This window comes from Sceloporus undulatus, chromosome 3 (genome assembly GCF_019175285.1).
Source record: "Sceloporus undulatus isolate JIND9_A2432 ecotype Alabama chromosome 3, SceUnd_v1.1, whole genome shotgun sequence".
NCBI lineage: Eukaryota > Metazoa > Chordata > Lepidosauria > Squamata > Phrynosomatidae > Sceloporus > Sceloporus undulatus.
In genome coordinates, this window is record NC_056524.1 from 115810645 (window position 1) to 115833156 (window position 22512).

At 41.4% G+C, this 22512-nt stretch overlaps 1 protein-coding gene across 2 annotated transcripts in view; it reads left to right on the forward strand.

Moving 5' to 3' along the window:
- The first annotated feature begins 6432 nt into the window (after positions 1-6432).
- NDFIP2 (Nedd4 family interacting protein 2) overlaps positions 6433-22512 on the forward strand; it is a 40275-nt gene continuing 24195 nt past the window's right edge. Inside the window, exon 1 of one of the 2 annotated variants that reach the window (XM_042457658.1) lies at positions 6433-6623. In XM_042457658.1, coding sequence (XP_042313592.1) covers positions 6570-6623 — 54 coding nt within the window. In that variant the 5' untranslated portion in view covers positions 6433-6569. The remainder of the gene's footprint in view (positions 6624-22512) is intronic. The other variant, XM_042457659.1, reaches the window with a different exon arrangement.

Here is a 22512-nt window from a genome sequence, read left to right on the forward strand (position 1 = left end):
AAGCCAAGGACAAAGGAGTAAATGGGAGGAAGAGAGAGAAACTGGGACATTCTAAAAGCATCCGAAAAAGTGAGAAGACAGAATTAATCGGGACTGCCCCTGCCAAACTGGGACAGTTGGGGGCATAGTCTAATCCCATCTGCTGCCCGAGGCAGCTACCTTGCTCTGTCTAATGGCAGGGCTAGCCATGAAGGGAGTGGGTTTCAAGGCAACAGGAAAAAACATGATGTTAACCTGTACAGTGACTGAATAATTCATAAAGTAGTTTCACGTTTTATTCTGCTCTACAATTCCCCTGCCACTTTGTGTCATGACAATAAATTACATATTATTGACTAAGGCAGGGCTACACAAAGCGGTGGTCTGTGGAATGGTGCTGGTCTGTGAGCCTTTTGCTGACAATCTGCAGCAAATGTCCAGGAAAATCTACAAATACAGTAATAATATGGCACCAATTATTGATCCTTGATACATTTGTGTGGCGGGGAGGGGGGGGATTGCTTGTCTACCACATCAGATATCTTGAGAAGTACTGGACTTTGCCACTACACAAACATTTTGTCAAACTTTCAAAAGAAAGTAGCATAGTGCTCAAGTCCGAATCTGAGGAGACAGATATTAATAACATGCAAAGAAGAAAAAGAAAAAAGGAGAGTTTCGTCTTCCAACTAAAATGGTATGTTCCAACTAAAAATAGTATGTTTGAGGGAAATCAAAGATTTATAGTGTGTGTGTGTGTGTGTGATCACAGAATGTTAAAGTGACTGTTGAAAGGAAAAGAATTAAAAAAAAAGATTTGGTGGTGATGGAAAGACAGAATAGAATGATATTGTTCACCAGATGCTCTCCAGTTCTGAAGGGAACCAGCTTGCACCACATTTTTTCCTGTTTAGCCTCTCAATTTTATAAGTATTAACAAATAGTACAGACTGCCCTTTCAGGGAACGATTTCTCCCCCAACCTGCCCAGTTAATAACAATGACTGCTGGGTATGCTCAGTGACTATGAAATGCTGACTGAATAACAATGTGTGTGGGGAATCAAGCAGGAAGCAGAATAAAACAGTACTCTGGAAGAGAATACATTGCCTTGCTGGAACAGTGAGCCACAGCGCTCACTGCAACATTTCCATCATTCAGACGCCCCCTTTTTAGCGTGACAATGCCAATCATCTCACTCATGCATTCTGGCTATGTTATTCACACTATGGAACCGCATCGATGCACATCTCTGCAAGTTCAATTGCTCACACATGCAAGCATTCAAATAAAGATGGAGTCAAGTGATGCAAATGCATCTGGAACATATTCAAGGCCTGCAGCAATTTATCTCAAGTCTTTTCAGGTCTATTCTGATTGGTTATTCACAGAACTGATTATGTGGATCTTAAGGGGAAAAAAACTCAGGGGAAACTCCAATTATCAATTAATTACTACTACTACTACTAAGCTTTATTTATATCCCGCTTTTCTGTTACAAAGACAACCGGAGCGGCTTACAATTTAAAATTCTAACAATATATTATATAAATAACCCAATCTACCCCCTTTAAAATGACAAAATAATCAATTAAAAAGAAACCATAAATTAAAATTATCCATAATATTAACAACTTTTCAAATTGGGTGAGGAGGTGCAGGAAACGCAATGTGAGTAACTCCATTTATGGCCAGGGTTTTCCTATTCAGAAAAGGCCTGTCAGAAGAGGTCTGTCTTGATAGCTTTTTAAAAGCTATCTAAGCTGGTTATATGATGGATCTCCTTCGGCAGGCCATTCCACAATCTGGGAGCGGCAGAAGAAAAGTCCTCTGGGAAGTAGCAGTCAGTCTGGTCTTTATAGGCTGCAATAGGTTCTTCTCAGCAGACCTGAGTGTGTGGGGTGGATTATACGGAAGAAGGTGTTCCTGTAAATAGGTTGGGTCCAAGCCATGTAGGGCTTTAAAGGTCAAAATCAACACCTTGTACTGCACCTGGAACCAATAGGCAGCCAGTGGAGTGATTTCAAGCTAGGTGTTATATGGTCACTACTGGTTTTTCCAGTGACCAACCTGGCTGCCATGTTTTGTACTAATTGGAGTTTCTGGGTTATGCACAAAGGGTAGCCCCATTTACTGAATTAAATGGGATTTTTGGCAGCCCCCCAACTTAACTGGCTGCATTTGGGATGCATGTGAACAATGGAGATTCAATCCGGATTCATCCTGTATTATTCTCACAGTGTAAGGTCCCATTCTCACTAGCTCAGTTGTCCTGGGTAGATCCAGTCCAGATTTGCTAAGGCAGTACTGAATCTCCCCGGCAAAGAAGTTCCCACTACCCTTTACCTTGATCGAAGCTCCCGGATGCAATTTGCCCCGCTGAAGTTCACATTTGCAGAGTAGCGCTTTAACAAGCCTCCTTGTTGTCAATCAAATTCACTTCCACTCGTCAAAGGTGACCTGTCCTACAACCATTGGCCAATGAAATGGGTGCTTTCCCCACTCCTTTAAAAAAAAAACAACTGGCGGCAGCATTCACATATTCTGTCAACTTGTCAAATTTAAAAACTTCCAGGTGTTTGTGTGTTTGTCTTGTGTGCATTTGGGTCATTACAGATTATGGCAACCCTAAGGTGACCCCATCTTGGGGTTTTCTTGGCAATATTGGTTCCGAGGAGATTTGCCATTGCCTTCCCCCTGAGAATGAGAGAGTGTGACTCCCCAAGGTTACCTCATGGGTTTCCACAGCCTTACCTCTGAATGCCAGCCTCTTGCCTCCTCTTCACTCCCAGTCCAGCATTCCCTCCTATTTGGAGCCTCTTCCTTGCCTCCCTTTCCTGCCCAATGCCACCTCCAAAGCCCTTGCCTTCCCTCCAAAAGCCAGCCTCTTCATTTCCAGGGGATTATTTGCATAATCTGTCATAATAATAATAATAATAATAATAATAGTCACTTGCAAAGCAACCAGTGTGAGAGGGGAGGCAAGTTCTGCCCACTGCCCACCCTCTGACGTTGATCCCTCCTCTGAACTTGACTCGATCATGATCGGGGCCAAGTTCACATTCATTTGCACCGGGTTTTCTGAAAAGAAATGGGGAAATCCCCCGTTTCAAAAATCCCATGCTGAGGGAGATTTGCCTTGGATCGGGTGTGCAAATCCCTGATCCTGGTGTACAAACACCAGTGCCAGTGGAAACTTCCCACTTTTAATCTTGTTTGGGATTCAGGGTAAAAGATAGTCTGAATGGCCTCTAAGTAACCCCCAAGTAAAAAGTTTTCTCCTACTGAGCTGAGCCAGCAGAGAAAGGCATGTGAAGCACTATCACTATCAAGGGTGGACACAAAAGGCCATTATTTTTTCTTTTTAAATGTAACCACACAGTTGAATATTTCCTATTTATTACAGGAGTGTCACAAAATAAAATGCCTTTGTTGCTGGTTTTTTCTTTCTTAGGTAAGGCAAATCAGCTGGGAAAAGTGAATCTATGCCTTGAGCATCACAGAGGCTGCTTAGTCACTTCGGAGCTGATTAATATCCCAGGAGATCCTACCAAGTATTTTTTGATTTCTGTGGGTTGCCCAAATTCTCTGTCTTACTCATGCAGCAAAATTAGGTGAAAGGGTTGCTATTTATAGAAAAAATGGCTTTGTGCTACTGTGCTGTTCATATGAGAAATACGTTTGTTAAATTTTGAGCCCACCCTTCCCCTAAAATGTCTAAAAAAATAAACTTCTCAGGGGAGCATGCGTGGTTTTCTTTGTCCCACTCCCTTCATCATAACAACCATTGCTGCCAGTGACTAGTCTGACCCTGGCTTTGCACAGAAGATAGTTGGGACCCTGTGGCCCTCCATAGGGCATTGAATGCCAACACCCATTTTGAAAAATGCACCTTTATCCCGTCAGGGATAAGGGGTTTTAGAGCCAATGAGCTAATCTCCTATATCTATCCATCTGGTATATGGCCTTTCTCTTTTCCTATTGCCCTCAACTTTACCAAGCATGATAAGTCACACTCTCTCAGCCTCAGAGGGTGGCAATAGCAACCCTCCTCTGAAGAAACCTGCCAAGAAAACCCCACAATAGGTTCGCCTTAGGGTCGCCATAAGTCAAAATTACTTGAAGCCATTCAACAACAAGTTGTCTTTTCTAGTGAGTCCTTTCTTCTCATGATATGGCCAAGTCTATGAAAGCTTATGTTATATCGTGAGTCTGAAAGGTGCTACAAGATCCCTTTGCATACTGATATTCCAGGCGAACACAGCTAGGGCTCTGAATTCAAGTCATCTTTGCTTCTATGCAGAGTTCAGGTGTGATTTCCATTAGGACCCATTTATTTGTCTTTTTAGCCGCCCACAGTATCCTCAGAACTCTTCTCCAAACTCAATGAGTTTATTTTCTTCCCATCAGCTTTCTTCGCCATCCTGCTTTCACAACCATACATAGAAATAGGACATAGGATGGCATAGACAATCATAACTTTAATATTCAGTGATATATCTTGACATTTCAGGATCTTGTCTAGTTCCTTCATACCTGCCCTTCCAAATCCTAGCCTTCTTCTGATTTCCTAACTGCAGTCTCCATTCTGACTAATGATTGAACCCAAGTATGGAAAATCTTGAACTATTTCAATGTCTTCATCCTCTTCTTTAAAATTATGTAGATCGTCTGTGATTATTATTTTTGTTTTCTTAACATTCAACTGTAAATCTGCCTTTAAGAGAGTCAGTGTAGCATAGTGTTGGACTGAGACTCTGGAGACCAGGATTTGATTCCCAGCTTGGCCCTGAAAGTACTGGGTGATCTTGGGCAAGTCACACACTCTCAGCCTCAGTGGAAGGCCATGGCAAACCTCTGAACAAATCTTGTCAACAAATCCCATGGCAGGTTCGCCTTAGGGTTGCCATAAGCTGGAAATGATCTAAAGGCACACAACACAGACACAAGCCTGCTTTTGTGCTTTCTACCTTGACTTTGTTAATTTCTCTCCTAGTTTAAAAATAAAATCAAGGAATACACTTTTTCTCTTCCTTTTTCTGGTTTTGGGGTTTTTAAACAAGCTGGCAGGTTGTTTAAAATAGGGATGTTATTAGACTAAGACCCTGGAGACCAGGGTGCGATTCTCCACTTGGCTATGGAAACCCTCTGAGTGACTTTGGCCAAATCACACTCTCTCAAGCCCCAGAGAACCCAGTGATAAATTTGCCTTAAGGTCACCATAAATTGGAAAGGACTTGAAGACACACAACAATGCATCTGATGCTGAATCCGCACTGCAGAAATTATCCAGTTTGACACCATTTTTAACAATCATGGCTCAATGAGACAGAATTACAGTCAACCCGCCATATCCATGGATTCATTCATATATATATATATATATTCCAAAAAGCAAATACTGATTTTGCTACTTTATATAAGGAACACCATTTTACCATGCCATTGTTTTTAATGAGACCTAAGCATCCACAGATTTTGGTATACATTGGGGGTTCCTGTAACCAAACCCCAGCAGATGCCAAGGGCCCTACTGTGTGGTTATTGTAGTTTGCTGTGGCACCAGAGCTCTGTGACAGAGGAGTTTATCAGACTAGAGAAATTGGGAGTATAATCCAATGGCAATCCAAACGCATTCATGGGGTTTCACATTATTGCATGATAGACTACCACACGCAATTTTGGGCAATGGGAAGTTAGTCCGAATGCAATCATGGGGTTTCACGTTATTGCATGATAGACTACCGCACACAATTTTGGGCAATGGCAAGCCATTTTCAAGCAATGGGAAGTCAGTCCGAACGCAATTCGAATTCGCATAAATTTGCTGAACTAGCAAATTCACGCGAATGTGTTCTGGCCCCACTTTCTTTTTATTCGAAATCCGCTGTGTATTCATTGGGTGTCAATCAACCTTTTATCTATATGTTTTATTTTCACTGTCCTCAAACTGTTGATGCAGTACTTCCTTTCATTTGGGTTAAAATCTCAAGTTAGGAAATATTTCCAAACTGTTTACATCCCTCCTCCAAAAAAACCCCAACAACAACACATTTGACATGACCTGCTGGAATAATAATAATAATAATAAATAATGCACTATAATTTTGAACTTCTGGGCATAGTAAAATATCTGGATTTTATCCTTTCCACCACAGTATATGATGACTCTGGAGGCCAGGGTTCAAATCCTGGCTCTCCCCCTGAGAGACCCTTGGGCGAGTCACATTCTCTCAGCCTCAAAAAATAAAGAAGGCCATGGCGAAGCCCAATCTGAACAAATCTCGCCAAGAAAACCCCTCAGGGTCGCCATAAGTCTCGAAAGAAACAAGGGGGAGGAGGAGGAGGAGGAGGAGGAGGAGGGAAGGAGGGGCCGCCATTTTGCCTCCTTCCTGAGAGAGGCAGCTCCGCCTCGGCCTCTCCTCCTCCTCCTCCTCCTCCTCTTTAGTCACGTCTCTCTGGAGGGAGGAGGAGGAGGAGAAAGGCAAGGCCGGCCTGAGAGGGCGCTCCGAAGGGAAGGGAAGGGAAGGGAGGCGAGGGGCCCTGCTAGTCTACCGAGGCGTTTGGGAGCTAACCAAGGGCCAGGCCGACATGGAGCACCTTCACCACCCGCCGCAGCCGCCGGCCTCGAGTCGGTACCAAGTGGTGAGTCAGGGGCGGCCGGGCGGAGGCCTAGCTAGGCCCCAGGACTGAGGGAGAGGGCCTGGGCCCGGTTTATGCAACCAGGCAGGGCCGGGGTCTGCCCTTGCAGCACCATGGACACTGGCTGGCTGGGACTGGAAAGGCTGGCTTGGGGAAAGGGGCCACAACAGCACCCCCAAGTCTTTGTGGGCAGCAGGGGGACAAGAGGAGGGAGGGAGGGAGGGAGGGGGGCATGCTTGAGCCCCACTCCCTTAGATGCCCTGGAAAGGGAAGGACCACAATACCCCCAATCCACAAAGCCTTGGTGGGCAGGGGGACAAGAGGCATTGAGGCCACTGCCTCTGGGCATGATATGGGGGAATTGGACGACAGCAACCCCCCCAATCCACAAAGCAATGATATCTTTAGGGGTGGGCATTTGTGTGTGTGTGTGGGGGGGAGATTTGAAGAGAAATGGACCCCAAATCCACAAGGCAGTAATGGCAGTTTGACAAGAGAAGGGGGTAATGCTTGAGCCCCACTCCCTTAGATGCCCTGGAGAGGAAAGAAAGGGACCACAACACCCCCAACCCACAAAGCAGTAATACTTTTATGGGTGGACATTTGTAGGGGGGAAAGGTTTGAGGCCACTGCCTCTGAGGCTTGTTGAGGAAAGAAATGGATGGCAACACCCCAAATCCACAAGGCAGTGATACTTTTATGGGTGGCCTTTTGTGGGGGAAAGAGTTCAGCCCACTTCCTTAGAGGCTTGTTGGGGAAATGGACGACAACACCCCCAAATCCTGAGTTATACCTTCTTTATGGGCAGAGTGACAAGAGGAATTGAGGCCACTTCCTTAGAGACTTGTTGTTGAGGAAATGGGTGACAGCACCCCAAATCCACAAGGCAGTAATGGCAGGGTGTCAAGAGGAGGTGGAAAGCCTTGAGCCCACTCCCTTAGATGCCCTGGGGAGGAAAGAAAGGGACGACAACACCCCAAATCCACAAAGCAGTGTTACCTTTATGGTCAGGGTGGGGATAAGGATGTGTCCTCATTGCCAAGGAGGAGGATCATCAGGCGTTGCAAAATGGAGGACCTTCCAGTAAAAACAGAGGACGTGACTAAATAAAAGCTAAAAAACACAGAAGTAGAAATTTGTGCTTCTTAAGTCATGCCCAAAATGGAGGAGATTGTGAAAATCCTGGACAGGAGGTTAAAATGGAAAAGGAGGACCTGTGGAAGAGAAACGCACCATCGCAACCCAAATCCACAAAGCAGGGATACCCTTGATGGGGCCAGGCAAAATAAAGGGCACCTCTGTTTTGTGGATTTGGGGTGGATCAGTTTTGTGGAAGGGAAAGAGAAATGCCCAGAAGGAAGTGGTTTGGGGTCTTTTTCCCCCGCTCTTGTTTCCTCTTCCTCCTTCAAAACCTCCTCATAGGTCGTCTTATTTTTGTTTCTGAGAAGGAGAATACAATTGACGCTCCTTATCCATCGATTCCTTATCCACAGCTTGAAAAACATTTTAAAAATATATAATTTCCAAGAAAACACACCTTGATTTTGCCATTTTATATAAAGGACACCATTTTGCTACACTGTTGTATTGCGTATCCAAGGATTTTGGTATCCACAGGGAGGTTCTGGAACCAAATCCCAGTGGATACCAAGGGCCCCCCTGTCTATTATTCAGTTATATATAGGTTCATCCCTATGTCTCCTTCTCATCTTGATCCCAATCCCAGCTTCTTTGGCTTTTCTTTCTTTCTGCCCTTCCTTCACATACTAATGTTAGGTAATTGGGCCTGCTGTCTTCTATATATCCTTGCCTGGGAGTAAACAAACACCACCGAACCCAGCCAGATATTTCTGAGTGTCTGCAGGGCTGCGACCTTCTCCTTGCTTTCCAATCACAGTCACAATGTGATCTGACAGTATGTGAGGCCAGGCTTGTAGTGTTGCCAGTCGAGTAAACATTTCTGGTTTTGTGACTTCTAATTGATATTTGCACATTTAGCCAACAGATATAATTAACAGGTGTATTTAAAAACTCAGTATGGGTGGCTTCTTGGAGTTTGACCAGGGAAATGGTACTTTGTTAACAGGGAACAACTTCCTTGCTTTTGTTTCCTGGTATGTATAAAAGAGCCTTGACTGTAAGCCTGCCGATTAAAATGGCCTGCTCTGATTAATAAACATTAGAGTTATCACCCTGACTGTTAATTAAAACTTGGATAACCCTTCATTTTGAGGAGCATGGCTTGTCACTGCATTTCAGAGCATTTTCAGATGGTAATGCTGAAAATGTTATAGTTCTTTTAAAAAAGGAAGGAAAGAAAGACCGACCAGTGGCAGATGGGTTTCTGCTTTCGAAAGCTCATTTTGTAATAGACATGAGTAGCAGGAAATAAATAACAAATAAATGTATAATATTTTTAGTATCATGTGCAGCCACCTCCTTGAGAGACAGGCAAAAAAGGGCATTTGCTGCATTTGTATGTTTCTGGCAAAGCTCTGTAGGCTGGAGCAATTTGGTTCCTACCTTAGTGGCAGAAAGTCCCCCTTTTGCCCTCTGTTTGGACAGCCTGATATAGGGGCTCTTTAGACCGTCCATTAAGGCCGGCCTGGGGGGTGGAGTTGGGGAATCCTGTCCACATGATGCACTGCCTGAGTCTGCCCCCCCCAGGACACCTTGACACCATGCGCTGTGTCGCTCCTCAGGCGCTGTGTCTGCCTGATGCAGCGCTGAAGGAGTGCTGTATAGCCACAGCTATCGCACCCTGGAAAGGCTGGATTGTGGCCGCGGCATGCGATAGCCACGGCCCCAATCTGGCTGAAGAAGGTGCGGCTAGAGGCCGCCCTTACGGGGCTGTTTGTACAGCCCCATAGTATATCTTATTTAGCCCCATCTTTTGGAAACTTTCATTATCAGTATGAGCATTCATTTTTTTTAAAAATGATATAACAGTGCTGAAAGATTCAGTATGTATTCTCAGACTCTACAGAACTGTAAAAGGCTGAGCTTTCAAATAAGCAGTGTATTTCCATACATTACACAAGCACATATTTTGGCATAGTAAAGTGTTTCTTTTCACACCCAATGAATGTCTTTTGTAAACAGATAGTAGCATTTGTTTATGCTGAGAAAATGTAGGTGATGATTTCCTGATTCAGCAGGGCTGGCTTGCAGTTACATCATTCACGGGTGCCTTTAGGAAATGGACGCTGACAGAGTTTAAGGAAATGACCAATGAACTTCGTTTCTTCCTTGCTTGTCCTACCAAGTGACACCACTGTAGGTTTTGAATACAGGAAGCCCTCACTTATCTGATGTATTAGTTCCCAGAGGACTGTAAGAAAGTGGAACTGGTTGATTGAGAAATGGAAAACACTTTTTTAATGCTTGTAAATGCATTTTGGCCACTGAAAATGCAAGTAACACACTATACAGGTTGAGTCTCCCTTATCCAAAATGTTTGTGACCAGAAGTGTTTTTGGATTTTGAAATTTTTTGGATTTTGGAATACCTGTATTTGCATATATGTACATGATGAGATATCCTGGAGATGGGAAACAAGTCTAAACACAAAATTCATTTATGCTTCATATATGCCTTATACACACAGCCTGAAGGTAATTTTATACAGTATTTTAAATAATTTTGTACATGAAGCAAAGTTTATACATTGAACCATCAGAAAGCAAAGGTGTAAGTGTCTCAGCCACCCATGAAATAATTTTGGTTTTGGGCATATTTCAGATCTTGAATAAAGGAGACTCAGACTCTATATTAGTTTTGAATGTGTGTATAAGCTAAATTAACACACTATATACTTACAAAATTGTGTACAAGTGGTCCCCAAGAGAGCCTTGTAGGAAAGAAGAACTGACAAAAGAGCAGAACCCCTGTGGAATTAATAGAATTGGTCTGTAATTTGCAAGTGTTGGAAGAGTGAGTGTCGGAAAGCAAGATGTCAAAAGGTGGGCGAAACCTGTAATGTTTAAAGTGAATATCTTTTCCAATATTGCTTCTGGTTGTTTGTTTTTGCTTTGTGGGTAGAATGGGAAGGGGGTGGTAATGGCAAACCTGTCCCTAAAAGAATATGACCTTACTTTTAATTGGACACCAAGTGGCATTTAAACAAACTAACCGGGAGGGAACAAAAACTTGGCTTGTTAAACTTTCAGAGAATGTGTGAGAATTTCCTCATGCCTCTCATTTTACATGTCATGCTTCTATATACTTATCTTGTTGATATAGTGCAGTGCAGATAAAATGCTGAACTTGTTGGTGATAGTATTGATGTAGTTCAAAATGGATAGAAAAGAAGTCTACTATTAGGCTTGGAGGAGAAATTAAGTTGGATCCAAGGACAATTTGAATGATGAGGCTGCTGTGATTTGTACTCCACCTCCCTTTTTTTAGCCAGATTTAAAATATTTGCCAGAAAATCAAACTTAGGAAAAAATAATTTGCCTTTTTTGCAGTAGCAAATTATGCAGTGTTGTCACAAAAGCCAACTGAGTCCTCAAGCCATTAAAAGCTTCCCAAAACATATGTGATGTATAAGAATAAAATTCAGCGTTAAATCCAAAGCTCTCTCTGTGTGTTTATGTTTATAGGTACAGTGATCAAAGAAAAGAGAGACTACTCAGTAGAAATAAAAGATGCTGTGGCTTATATAGTTAGGCACTTATCTATATGCGGCCATCATTTTGAAAGGTTTGTTTGTGGGAGTTGTATGAGTAGAGTTAGCCAGAGTTGTCAGGTTCTTAAGAATATAATATATTCCATTGGAAAAAATATTTATCTGTTTTTATATGACATATACAGTCACTCAGTTGGATGGTGTTACTAAGCAACTTAGCCTTGCTGCATTTTGAGGATCTCCCTAGCACCTTGATTCCAACATCTCCATTGTGTCTGGGAAACATAGGACCAAATCCCACTGCAGAAAGCATCCAGCTTGAGACCACTTTAACTGTCCTGCCTCAGTGCTGGGGAATCCTGGGAACTGTAGTTTGTTGTAGCACTAGAACTCTCTGACAGAGAAAGCTAAATGCCTCACAAAACTACACCCAGAATTCTCTAGCACTGAGCCAGGGCAGTTAAATTGGTCTCAAACTGGATGATTTCTGCAGTGTGTTTTGGTCTATAGATTAAGCAGGATCTTGGGCTAATTGGGAAACCGTACATATTGATGTCTTCTATTAACATATATTACGAAATAGCTTCTACTATGAGACCTCTGGAATATGCAGATATCTTGCTCTCTTCAGTTTCCTGTTGGTTGTATTTCTTGTCATCTTTTTGATGAAAACTGTCTCCCGAATTAAGGTTTTAAGACAGCACAGAATCTGTTTAGTTAGTGTTCCCCTCCAGTTGTCTGTACAGTCAGAAGCTGACTTCCATGTAGCATAGTATTTTTGTAAAAGTTTGGAGGGTTCATGAAACATGAATTTAAACTAGTGGCTGAGGCTTCTGAGAGCTGAAGTTCAAATTCTCTTAAAGGCCACAGTTTGGGGACCACTGGTTTAAACCCTGTGTCATATGGGTCTACAAGGGCTCAACCTTTCCTCAGTCTCTGTCATAGCCTAGTAGCTGTCCTTGTGCTGTTCTTTGACAGCTGGTGGCGGAGTTGTGATCTCATGTACAGTTGAATATATAGCATAATGTATGATGGTGAATCCCTGAGTCAAATCAATGCAAATTCACTGGATCTGAGCCTTAAGCTTCTGTTTCTGCTGTACCACCTTGATTTTAATATGTTAATACTTTGCATGACATTTATAGTAATTATCAGGGGAGCTGAAGTTAGCATTTGATATACACAAAGTATTGTACATTATAACTATAGAAGAATAACAATATAGGTTCAGTTTATCCAAAATTCTAAATGCTGCAAAATCAGAAACATTTTGAGTGCCGACATGATGCCACAAGTTAAGTGTACCCAATGTACACAACTTTGTTTCATGCACAAACAACATTATTAAAACAATTATATAAAATAACCTGCATCCTATGTGTATAAGGCATATATGAAACGTGAATTTTGTGTTTAGACTTGGGTACCATCTCCAATATAACTGATTATCAATATACAAGTACTGTATTCCAAAATCTGAAATGCTTCTAATACCAAGGTTTTCGGATAAGGGATACTCAACTTGTAGCATTCCCCCCCCTGCTTTTCTTGAAATATTTCCTCCATACTGCTGTATGAATATATACTGTATTTTTAAATGTCTTCATTCCAAATAACACAATAACTGCCCTACTTTGTGCAGCTTCTTTATGACATAGTTTCCCAGAACTGTATTGGGAAAATGAAGCAACTGCTACTGTGTTGACCTTGAACATAATTTAGCTAATCATCTGTTTAGAAAACTGGAGGAAAATTCAGAATACAAAGTCTGTCCGACCTCCAGTAAGTTATGACACACACACACACACAGAGAGAGAGAGAGAGCGCTGTGGGAGTGGATATTGCTAGTCATACAAAATGGTGAAATTGTGGGCTATAGCTGAATCAGTGCTGTGGCTTCCAGCCAGCAAGATCTACTAACTGCTTGTTTGAACATGAGAGGCCTAAGCTGATAGAGATTACTTTTGCTCCACATAGAGTCAGGTCTTGCTCTTTTGGACAAAGACAAGATTTTTCATGTATGAAATGCTGCAATAGATGTTGTGTCCCTCCCCCTCAACTGCGTGACAGTATTGGGGGATGTTTTGGACTTCCGCATGTCATAGTTATGCCCAAACAGAACACAACTCAGATTATAGAAAAGATAAATTGTCATTTCAGGTTAATGGTAGTATCTTATTGAGTGCAAATTCTTTGGGCTTTTCTGAAATTGAATTTGCGTATGGCAAACCTGTGTATGGCATGGGCACGCTGTATCGGGTGTGCTACACATTTCTAAGTTTGCCAATGTAAAATGGAGCTCCCAGATTCAAGAGGAAGCTATGTGGGATGATGTTTACAACACTACAGTATTACAAGTTAGGGATGGACTTCCCTATTATTTCTTTCCGTAAACATTACATTGAATTCTTTTTCACGTAGCTGAGTTTAACCCAACGGTTTCCAAAGTTCAGTCCTGTCTCCTCAGAAATATGTCCTCTTCATTTCAGTAGGTTTACTGCATTATTATTATTCACTTTATTAATTTTTGGGCTTTCTTCCAGGTAAGTGGATACAGAATTGCAGCCCTAAAGTCAGATCTCTAGTGCATTTTTGGGATGTAGGATCTTTGGGGGGGGGGGAGTTTATATTATAAATGTATTTCCCTCAGAGCACAGTCAGTGGACATGTGTGTCTTTGCCCTTTTCCCTCTTAGTGTTATCCCTCTGTGGACATCACAGATTCAGTTTGGTAGGTAGGAGTGAAACTTGTATTTTCTTCTTTGTGTGGAAATTGTGTAATTCCTGAGTAAAATAATTGTAGAAACTAGTGGGGCTGGGTTCTGCTTTTAAGCTTCACTGGGCAGGCCCCAGTGAATTTGGTAAGGACAGGAGCAGTTCCAAAGGGAAAGGCTTCTTGTCACACATATGTAAGCAGTTTCAAAGGGAAAGGCTTCTTATCACATATATTGTTCTTTTGGCAAAACAGAATTTAAATAAATTGATGAATACAAATAAATTAAAATACTAATAACAAAAGGCAACAGTCCCAAAATCCCATTATCAGCCTTGCCATTTCACTGAGACAAACATCGTGATCCCATGCATTTTTATTCAGTTCTTACAGTTAACATAGGTGCGGTACGTACTGCCATAATACGGTGTACCAGTGCCGATTCTAGGGTTAGGAACCGCATGGCAACCGCACGGTCCCTAACCCTAGAACACGGGTGCCACCATTGTTATGTAAGCACCGCGTGGCATCTAAACATTGCTGCATGGCGCTTACGTAATGAGTGCACCAGGGGCACACTCGTTATGCCGTCCCTGTTGCTTAAAAAGAACGCAGTTTTATCGGGTTCTTTTTCCTCTGCAGGGAAGCCGCACAGTTTGGCAGCTGCGGCTTCCCTCCAGAGGAAAAAAGGACCCTAGCAGGCTGCCCTTTTCGGGTGGTCTGTCCCAGGCCATAGATAATGTTGATTATGGTCAAACCTTAACTTCCACATGTTTAACCTTCATGGATTTGATTATTTGTGAGTTTGCCATCAATAGTTAAATGGGATACCCCCCTTCTAGACTAGACCACATCTTCCTTTGTAATGAACAAGCGCAAGTGTCTTCGATGCCCGACTTGTGTTCTTTTTTCCAAAGAGCAGAGAAGAGAACAGGGTTTCTCTTCACTCATTCCAAAGGCTGGTGGGCTCCTCTGCTTTCAGGAAACTCTGCAGTCACTTCTTTTCCCTTGGGCTTGGGTGAAGAGAAGGGAGTCTTCCCTTTACTCCTTCAAAAGGCAGAAGCTGATGGCTGGCAGGGTTCCCTGGCTCAAAAGTAGTGGAGAGAAACTTTTTCTCTTCTCCTTGCTCATTCCAATGGCAAAAGGGATGGCATCAGATTCTGCCTTTGGAAAGAGTGAAGGGAAGCATCTTTCTGGTGTTTTTTTTTTCATTCCAAAGACAAAAGCTGTGGCATTAGCTTGAACCTTTGGAAGGAGTGAAGATCAAAGGCAAAAAGGGTGGCAGCCATGCTCCCCAGAGGTAGTGGAGCTTGCCAGCCATCTGCTTCTGCCCTTGAAGTGAATGAGCATAAGCGCTGTATTAGAGTCTCAAATGTACTTATTCTCATTTGTTCCAAAGGTGGAAGCAAGTGGTTGGTGTTAAATATTAAGAGTTAGATTTCAGTAAGCCTAGAGATATTTGTGGCTTTCCCACTTTCACAGGGTCCTGTACTTCAACACCTGTGAATGTAGAGGGTCAATTGTATAACAGATGTACTCTCAGATCTACACAGAATAGCAGCAAGTGCTGAGAAAAACTAATATTAGGCCTTTACATGATAACCATAGGTGCCTCGAAATCACACATTTACATCTCTGTTTGTACAAATAAGTCAGAATAAGCTCAAAAATCTGGTTATGGATGTCTATTTGGAGGTAAGAGGGACTAGGACAAGGCACAGGCAGCACACTATATCCAGGGAACACTGACAATCCATGTCTTTGAATGTAATGCTAAGGATTATAATCTACAAAACTGTGCAGAAGCACTACTGTGAGATCACATTTTTTTAAATTCCATCAACATCCAGCATTGTCCAGCAGGAAAACAAACCCTCAATCAAGAAACTGGGAAAGAAGAGGGCACAATAATTCTAAGCAAAAATCTAGTACACTTACCCATTCACTCCAGGGAAAAATCCACAAACTCCCACCCTCGCACATCTTGCCACACTATTTACATAGACACATAGACATACATTCAAATCCTCATGAGACTTAACACAGATCCAACTATTCTCCAAAGAAAACACACAAAAACAAAAGAAAATTCTGAATCCTGGAGAGTTGCAGGACACCTCAGTCTACCAGCTTTTTCTACCCACTCTTTTGCTTTTGGAATTGGCTGGAAAGCTAGAAAAAAAATCAGTACATAGGCATGCTCAGTGTGGACACCCTGTCAGGCAATGTTTTGAGCATGCTCAGCCAGCAAGCATGCTCAGACGTCACTCAGGATTCAGGAAGTGACTGCAGAATTTATTTATTTACCTCCGCACTAGGCCATTAAAATGTAATGTGCCCAGATTTATTGAGCTAATGATAATCAGTCCCTGAGACTGGAACATTGTTTCCAGCCTTGCTGGGACTATGCTCTCCTTTCAAGTCATACTCCACTTTACTGGGAATCCATAGAATTTGTGCAGTTGTCTAGAGTACATTTTAAACAGAACTGTTACTAAACATTGCAGGAAGATGCATGAGTTTCCAATGCCTTCCAGTGACTGTTTAATTGTCTCAGACTAGCTAGCTGAAAAGGATGGCACACTCACGCAATGACCACTCTTTTTCTATTCTTGATGTTATCAGTGATAATTGGGAATGTGCAAATAGCAGCAGACAAAGGCAGTTCTGTTGTTGGCACCACTTAAGGGATGGAACCAATGTCAGAGTGATTTAGATGCAATGCATTGTGCCGTATTAGCAGAACACAGGATCCAGGTGCAGGGTTTCTACTGCCTGTGAAAGCTTTCTCTGATACAGATGGTGCACTTTCTCCTCTATGCTGAAACAGCAGTAGAAGCCACTGGTGGTACAGTCTTGTGATAGTAAAGTAGCATACATTCTGTTCAAAAGAATGGGGTGTGTGAAATGATGAGGGCTGGGAAATGTGGTGTAACTACTGATTCTTAGAAGAATATCCTAGTAGCTGTAGAAGAAGCCGTATCTACTTCCTGCATGACAGTGCTGTTAAAAAGCACTGGATAGGTTTTTCCATGACAAGTGCAATAGACCTTTACAGAGAAGAGGCCTAGGAGCCATTTCAGAGGACAAGAATGGGCTTCCTATTATTAAAGGAACATTTTCAACAGCAGTTCAGCCATTTAATGAGTTCTCCCTAAAGGCTTGTGATTCTGAGTTACATAATATTTATTTGTGTCATCCAAGACAGTGTTTGGGTCTGGCTTACAGCTGTATGCAGCAAAGGTTTGTCAATTCACAGTCACTATAGTTGGTGATGGAGCTAGAGCGTAGTAGGTAGACATTACAGTTTTGACTAGTTGATTCAAGAAGGCCAGATTTGCATAATTATACATGGCCTATTACATTCCAGAGGCCTGAGATCCTCTGACTATCACAGAGCCTAATATTTTTGTACCTGTTCCATTCTTTGCGTGAATGCGACTCTCTGAGGATAAAGTGTACACAGTCCCAGGCTTTTATTATGCTTGAACCCAGATGTGTACCATATTCCTAGTTTAAACCTGTAGTCTTACGGTAGGCAGAAATAGTTGTTTAACATCTGCTTCACAGGTTTCTGTTTGTTCCTATTTCAAAGAGCAGACATTGACACCAGAACAGAGCTATTGATTAACACTTTTTTCTTGCTCACTTGCTGATTCAATACACTGGAGCAAGCTGAAGGATTTTGAACAGTCCCTTACTAATATTAATTATGGTAAACCTTATGCTCGTCATTTCTAGACCTTTACCTGTAGGGACCATAACATTTCCAAACAGTTATGATTCTGCTTCCTCTCTTCTTGACATGTTTCATCATTTTTTTTTTTAAAAAACCAAACAAACCAAAATACACTTGTCCCTCCATATTTGCTAGGGTTAGGGGCACAAGACCTCTGAATATGGAAAAAATGCAAATAACAAAACCACAATTTTTTACCTGAGAAGACGCCTCTCTAAGAATCTCTAGGTCCTCCAGGGCAACTCTGGTCAACGTCCAACAGACACTGACCATAGAACAGCACTGGAGGAGCTACAAATGCCTAGTATTCTCTCTAGGAATCTCTAGGGCATTCAGTGCAACTTTTAGTTAAAGTTGACCTTAGAGTTGCACTGGAGGACCTAGATATTCCTAGAGAGAACATATGAATTAAATCTGTGGATAATCACATCCGCAAATATCAAAGCCACAAATATGCAGGGATGAGTGTATATGTTTTAAGAACAAGGCTGGGGAGTAGTGGTGATCTTGGGTTACTTCTTGTCTTACTTCAGAGTAATTTTTTTAATGTTACCCTTACTCCTGTAAAAACCTCTTACTCCTTTACTCCTCACTCCTAATCCTATTCTCCAGCCCCTGGGAAAAGCCCCAGTTGCTTTGCAAGTCTGATGTGTGTTTGTGTGTACGTGTCTCTCTTTGCCTCCCAGTCCCTTCCCTAGTGCAATATAATAAAATTGTTTTTGGTGTTTGCATGGACAATATAATAACAGGAATAAGGAGTAACAAATATATTTTGTTACTCCTTCTTCCTCCTCCCGCTCCTGTAGAAACGTCTTACTCCTTTACTCCTACTCCCCAGCCCTGTTTAAGAATATCTCAGACTTCTGCCCTTCCTTAAGCATAACAGTAATCTCACTTGTGTACTTCCCTGATCATACGGCTTTTGTTAGTCAACTTTAAAATCCATTTTTAAAAACTTCTATGAGTCTTTTGTGACTGTAGCATATTTCTGACTGCCCATATTTAGCCATGCTAATTAATTTTTCATGTTCGTTATGGTGATAACATCATGTCATTTTCCATTAAAAAACAGCAGAAAATTGTTGTTAAAAATGATAAAATGAGGCAGATGGTTTCCCCAAGAGACCATCCTTTCTGCACCTTGATGCTGAGGAAATTGTTACTGTGTTCTGGCAGGACATTGTTCAACTTGATGAGATTTTTTTTGTTTGTTGTAATGAGAGCTACAATCCTGCATATGCTTCCTTCTAAGAAAGCCACCATGAAACAGTTGAAACATTTTTTCCTGAGTAATATACATAACATTTGCACTATAAGTTATGAAAGTAATGTACAACTTAATGATTGTACAGAACATGATTTACAAAGTTTGTCTTGTTCTGTAATTTTTTAAATTGCTTGTGTATATTGACTTTTTATAGTACTTGTATCATTTGCAGGCACTGAACTTACTTTGTTGGCGTAGCCATGAGTATTAGAATCTGGGCAAGCAAGCAAACATACTTCAGAAGCGTTTTGGCTTCAAAAGAGAAAATTTAAATCCACAGGGCTTCTGAAACTATATATAATTTAAAAGGATTCAGCTCAGAAACAAGGGAGAGTTCTGGAGGGCAAGGCTGGAGCTATGTCTTTGACAGCTACTTATCTCTCCTCCCACGAACTTTGTGGGTTTCATTTTTTTCTTTACTTCTGAATCAGAAAATTTTCCAATTCCCTGTATTAATGGAGATCAAATAAATAATAGTTATTTGACTTGTGTTTAGTTTTGTTCATAAAATGCATGTCATATTTATGTGCCAAATAAGTCACTGAAAAGATGTCATTGAGTCAAAAAGGTAATTTGCTTTTTCTTTCTTTAATCTGTGGAATATACATTCCCTTTTGGAAGTGTACAAAAGCAACACAAATAATTCCCTCAGGGAGAAGTTTATTTTGAAAAAAGATGTAATATTGCTCAAACTAATTAGTATATTCTTATGCTGAAGGCAGAACCTGTTCTTCTGCACCAGCATGCCAAAATTCTCCTTTCTCAGACAATTAAATAGAAATAAAGGGGTAACTCAATGACAGAACAGTAATAAAAGTAGAACTGGGGGGATTCACTTTTCCCCTCAAATATGTAGCCATGTTAACCCCTTTCAGCATAAAAAGGAAATTAAAAAGCGTGTGTGTGAGAGATAAGGGAGACACTAGCCGCAACTTTGAGAGCAACTGATTTATTTTAACATGAGCTTTCATGGATTTCAAACCACTGCACTTCATCAGATGCACTGTTGAAATATAGTATTAAGGAACAGGTATATCAGGTGCTGTAGGCTGTATTTCAGAGGAAGAAAGTATTAAAACTGCCTCTGAGTATTCCTTGCCTGAGAAAACCCTATGAAATTCATAGAGAAACTGTCGGTCGACAGGTGAACTGAAGGCACACACATACACACACAGTTACATAGGCCTGTTACAGACTGCCAGAATAAAGCTGCTTCAGGTCTCTTTGGAGGTATGCTATTTAAAATGATGCATGGGTCCTAAGAGTCTGGAGGTCGCGCCAAAGCCACACTCCATTCCTAAGCACTGGAATGCAGCTTTGGTGCAGCTTCCGGATTCTTAGGATGCATGCATCATTTAAACAGCATACCTCCAAAGAGACCTGAAGCAGCTTTATTTTGGCAGTCTGTAATAGGCCATAGTTTGTGAAGTCAAAGGCTTTCATGGCTGGCATCCATAGTTTTTTTGTTTTGTTTTGTTTTTTTGGGCGATGTGGCCATGTTCTGGAAGACTTTATTCCTGATGTTATGTGAGTGGGATAAGAATGGAATGTGATACACTGTAATGCCAGTTCCTTCCTCTAAAATGTAGCCTGCACCACCTAGTGTTCATTGGTAGTATACCATCCAAGTACTAACCAGTGCTGGCCATGCTTAGCTTCCAAGAGCTAGAGTATTTAAGCCAGACAACTATGCCTATATCCCAGTCTTCCAGAGGTAGATAATTGTGGCAGGTCCAGGACATTTTTCTCCTTTCGTACCCTCTGGGGGAGGCACACAGAATGACAACATTATTCCAAACAAAAGTAAAAACAGAAGTGGCATAAAGCCTTATACAGGAGGCTTTTAAAATCTTAAATAGTGCAGGGAGTTTTTGAAAAGTGAATTTCTACTTCTAGAGGCTTCCAAAATTGGAATTGCCCCTTTTCAGCATGAGTCTTTTGTGAAGTCTAGAGGGATTGAATACTGCTGCTTTGGAAGGCCCCACGCAGCCCCACAGTTGCCCTTTGTCCATCTCTGCTTTCTTCCAAATGGTACCCTGTCTACACAAGTAACCAAACTACGAATTTAGTTGGAATCTAGCTGCCTTAGATAGGTTTTGTTGATAGTGCAGATGTGAATTTGTATGCATAAGATACTTTGGCTGTAGATGAAATAAAAATTGATTCTGTTTATTACCTGTCTTTGATGAGTCTCATCATTCAAAAGGCTGGAATTAATGCGCATCATGTAATTAACGTTCTGCATAGTAGCTTGGTAAGTCTTGCTGGATCACATCTTTTTGGTAAATGTCTACTGTTCTGAAAAACCTGAGCCAGTTTTTAGAAAATGTTTGATTGAAATAAGGAAATTTTGAAACAAATGACAACAAAAATGTCATCCCTTATCCTCCAGGTTTTCTTGATTATTGCTTTCTTCTGCATTTAAGATTTGATTGGTATGGTTATAACTTCAATGAAATGCTGAACTTTTTAATGCAAAGCTGTAATGAGAGGAGAAGGAAACACATCAGGAAAAAGTTAGATTAACACCCATCTCTTTAATTTTGTAATTTCTCATGTATGGCCTCATACATGTGTATAGTGAGGTGATATATGTTTCTTTGAGGACTACACTATAGTATATGCTTTCTTTGAAAATATGTTCAGATTGGTCCTTAGATACTAAGCAGAAGACAGACTTCAGTTTCCAGATAAACCATCAAACACCTCTCAAGTATAAAAGGTGTTCAAGGTGTCCAATCCTTGTCAGATCATGACTGGGCTTGTGTCTGTTCTTGGAGCCTGGCTAGGAAATAATCAGGGCATATGTGATAGACAGAGGATGCTTTTGCTGCTTCTAAATGCTTTTATGCTTGGAAGGTGGTGTCAACTCCCCACTGCCCAGCTGTCTGGCATGATCTTCATTTATTACTGTCACATCTCGTTCAGACTCCATATTCTAAAACCAGAGCCTTGCAAACATGGTAGAAAAATAAAAGACTTCTGAAAACAAGTCTGGCAGTGGTTATGGAGAATTTTTTGTTGTTGAATAAATGGAGAGTTAAAATGGGAGGGGCAGAGATGCAATTGTACATGAAAGTCTTTTCCTCAGACATGTCTGAGTAACTGGAGGTAAATTAGATTTTCTGTGTTGAGCACATAGTTCTGAAGAGAACTTTGTGTTTGGATAAATGTGTGTACAGAGCTTCCATGTTTTGCTCTGTAACTACATACAGTGAAACACAGTTACAAACTCCTCTTCAGATCTCCTTGCTAATGTGTAAAGGTCTGTGTTGCATGCTGATGGGTGTGTAGTATTGTCTGGGGCTGGGCTGATGTGCTTATCTATATATTCAGCCTTACACATCTTCAGGCAAATGCATAAACAAGGTAAAAAGTTAATATGCAATATAACTACAGTGAGTTTGGTTTTGTTCTGTATACTCTCAGTTTGGAGTATACAGTATTTGACAGCTGGTCATTTACAGTTGATGTACAGCACATAAGGCCACAAGAATAAGTCTGCTTGCTGTGTCTGTATGTTGCTTGCCTTCAAGTCGTTTCT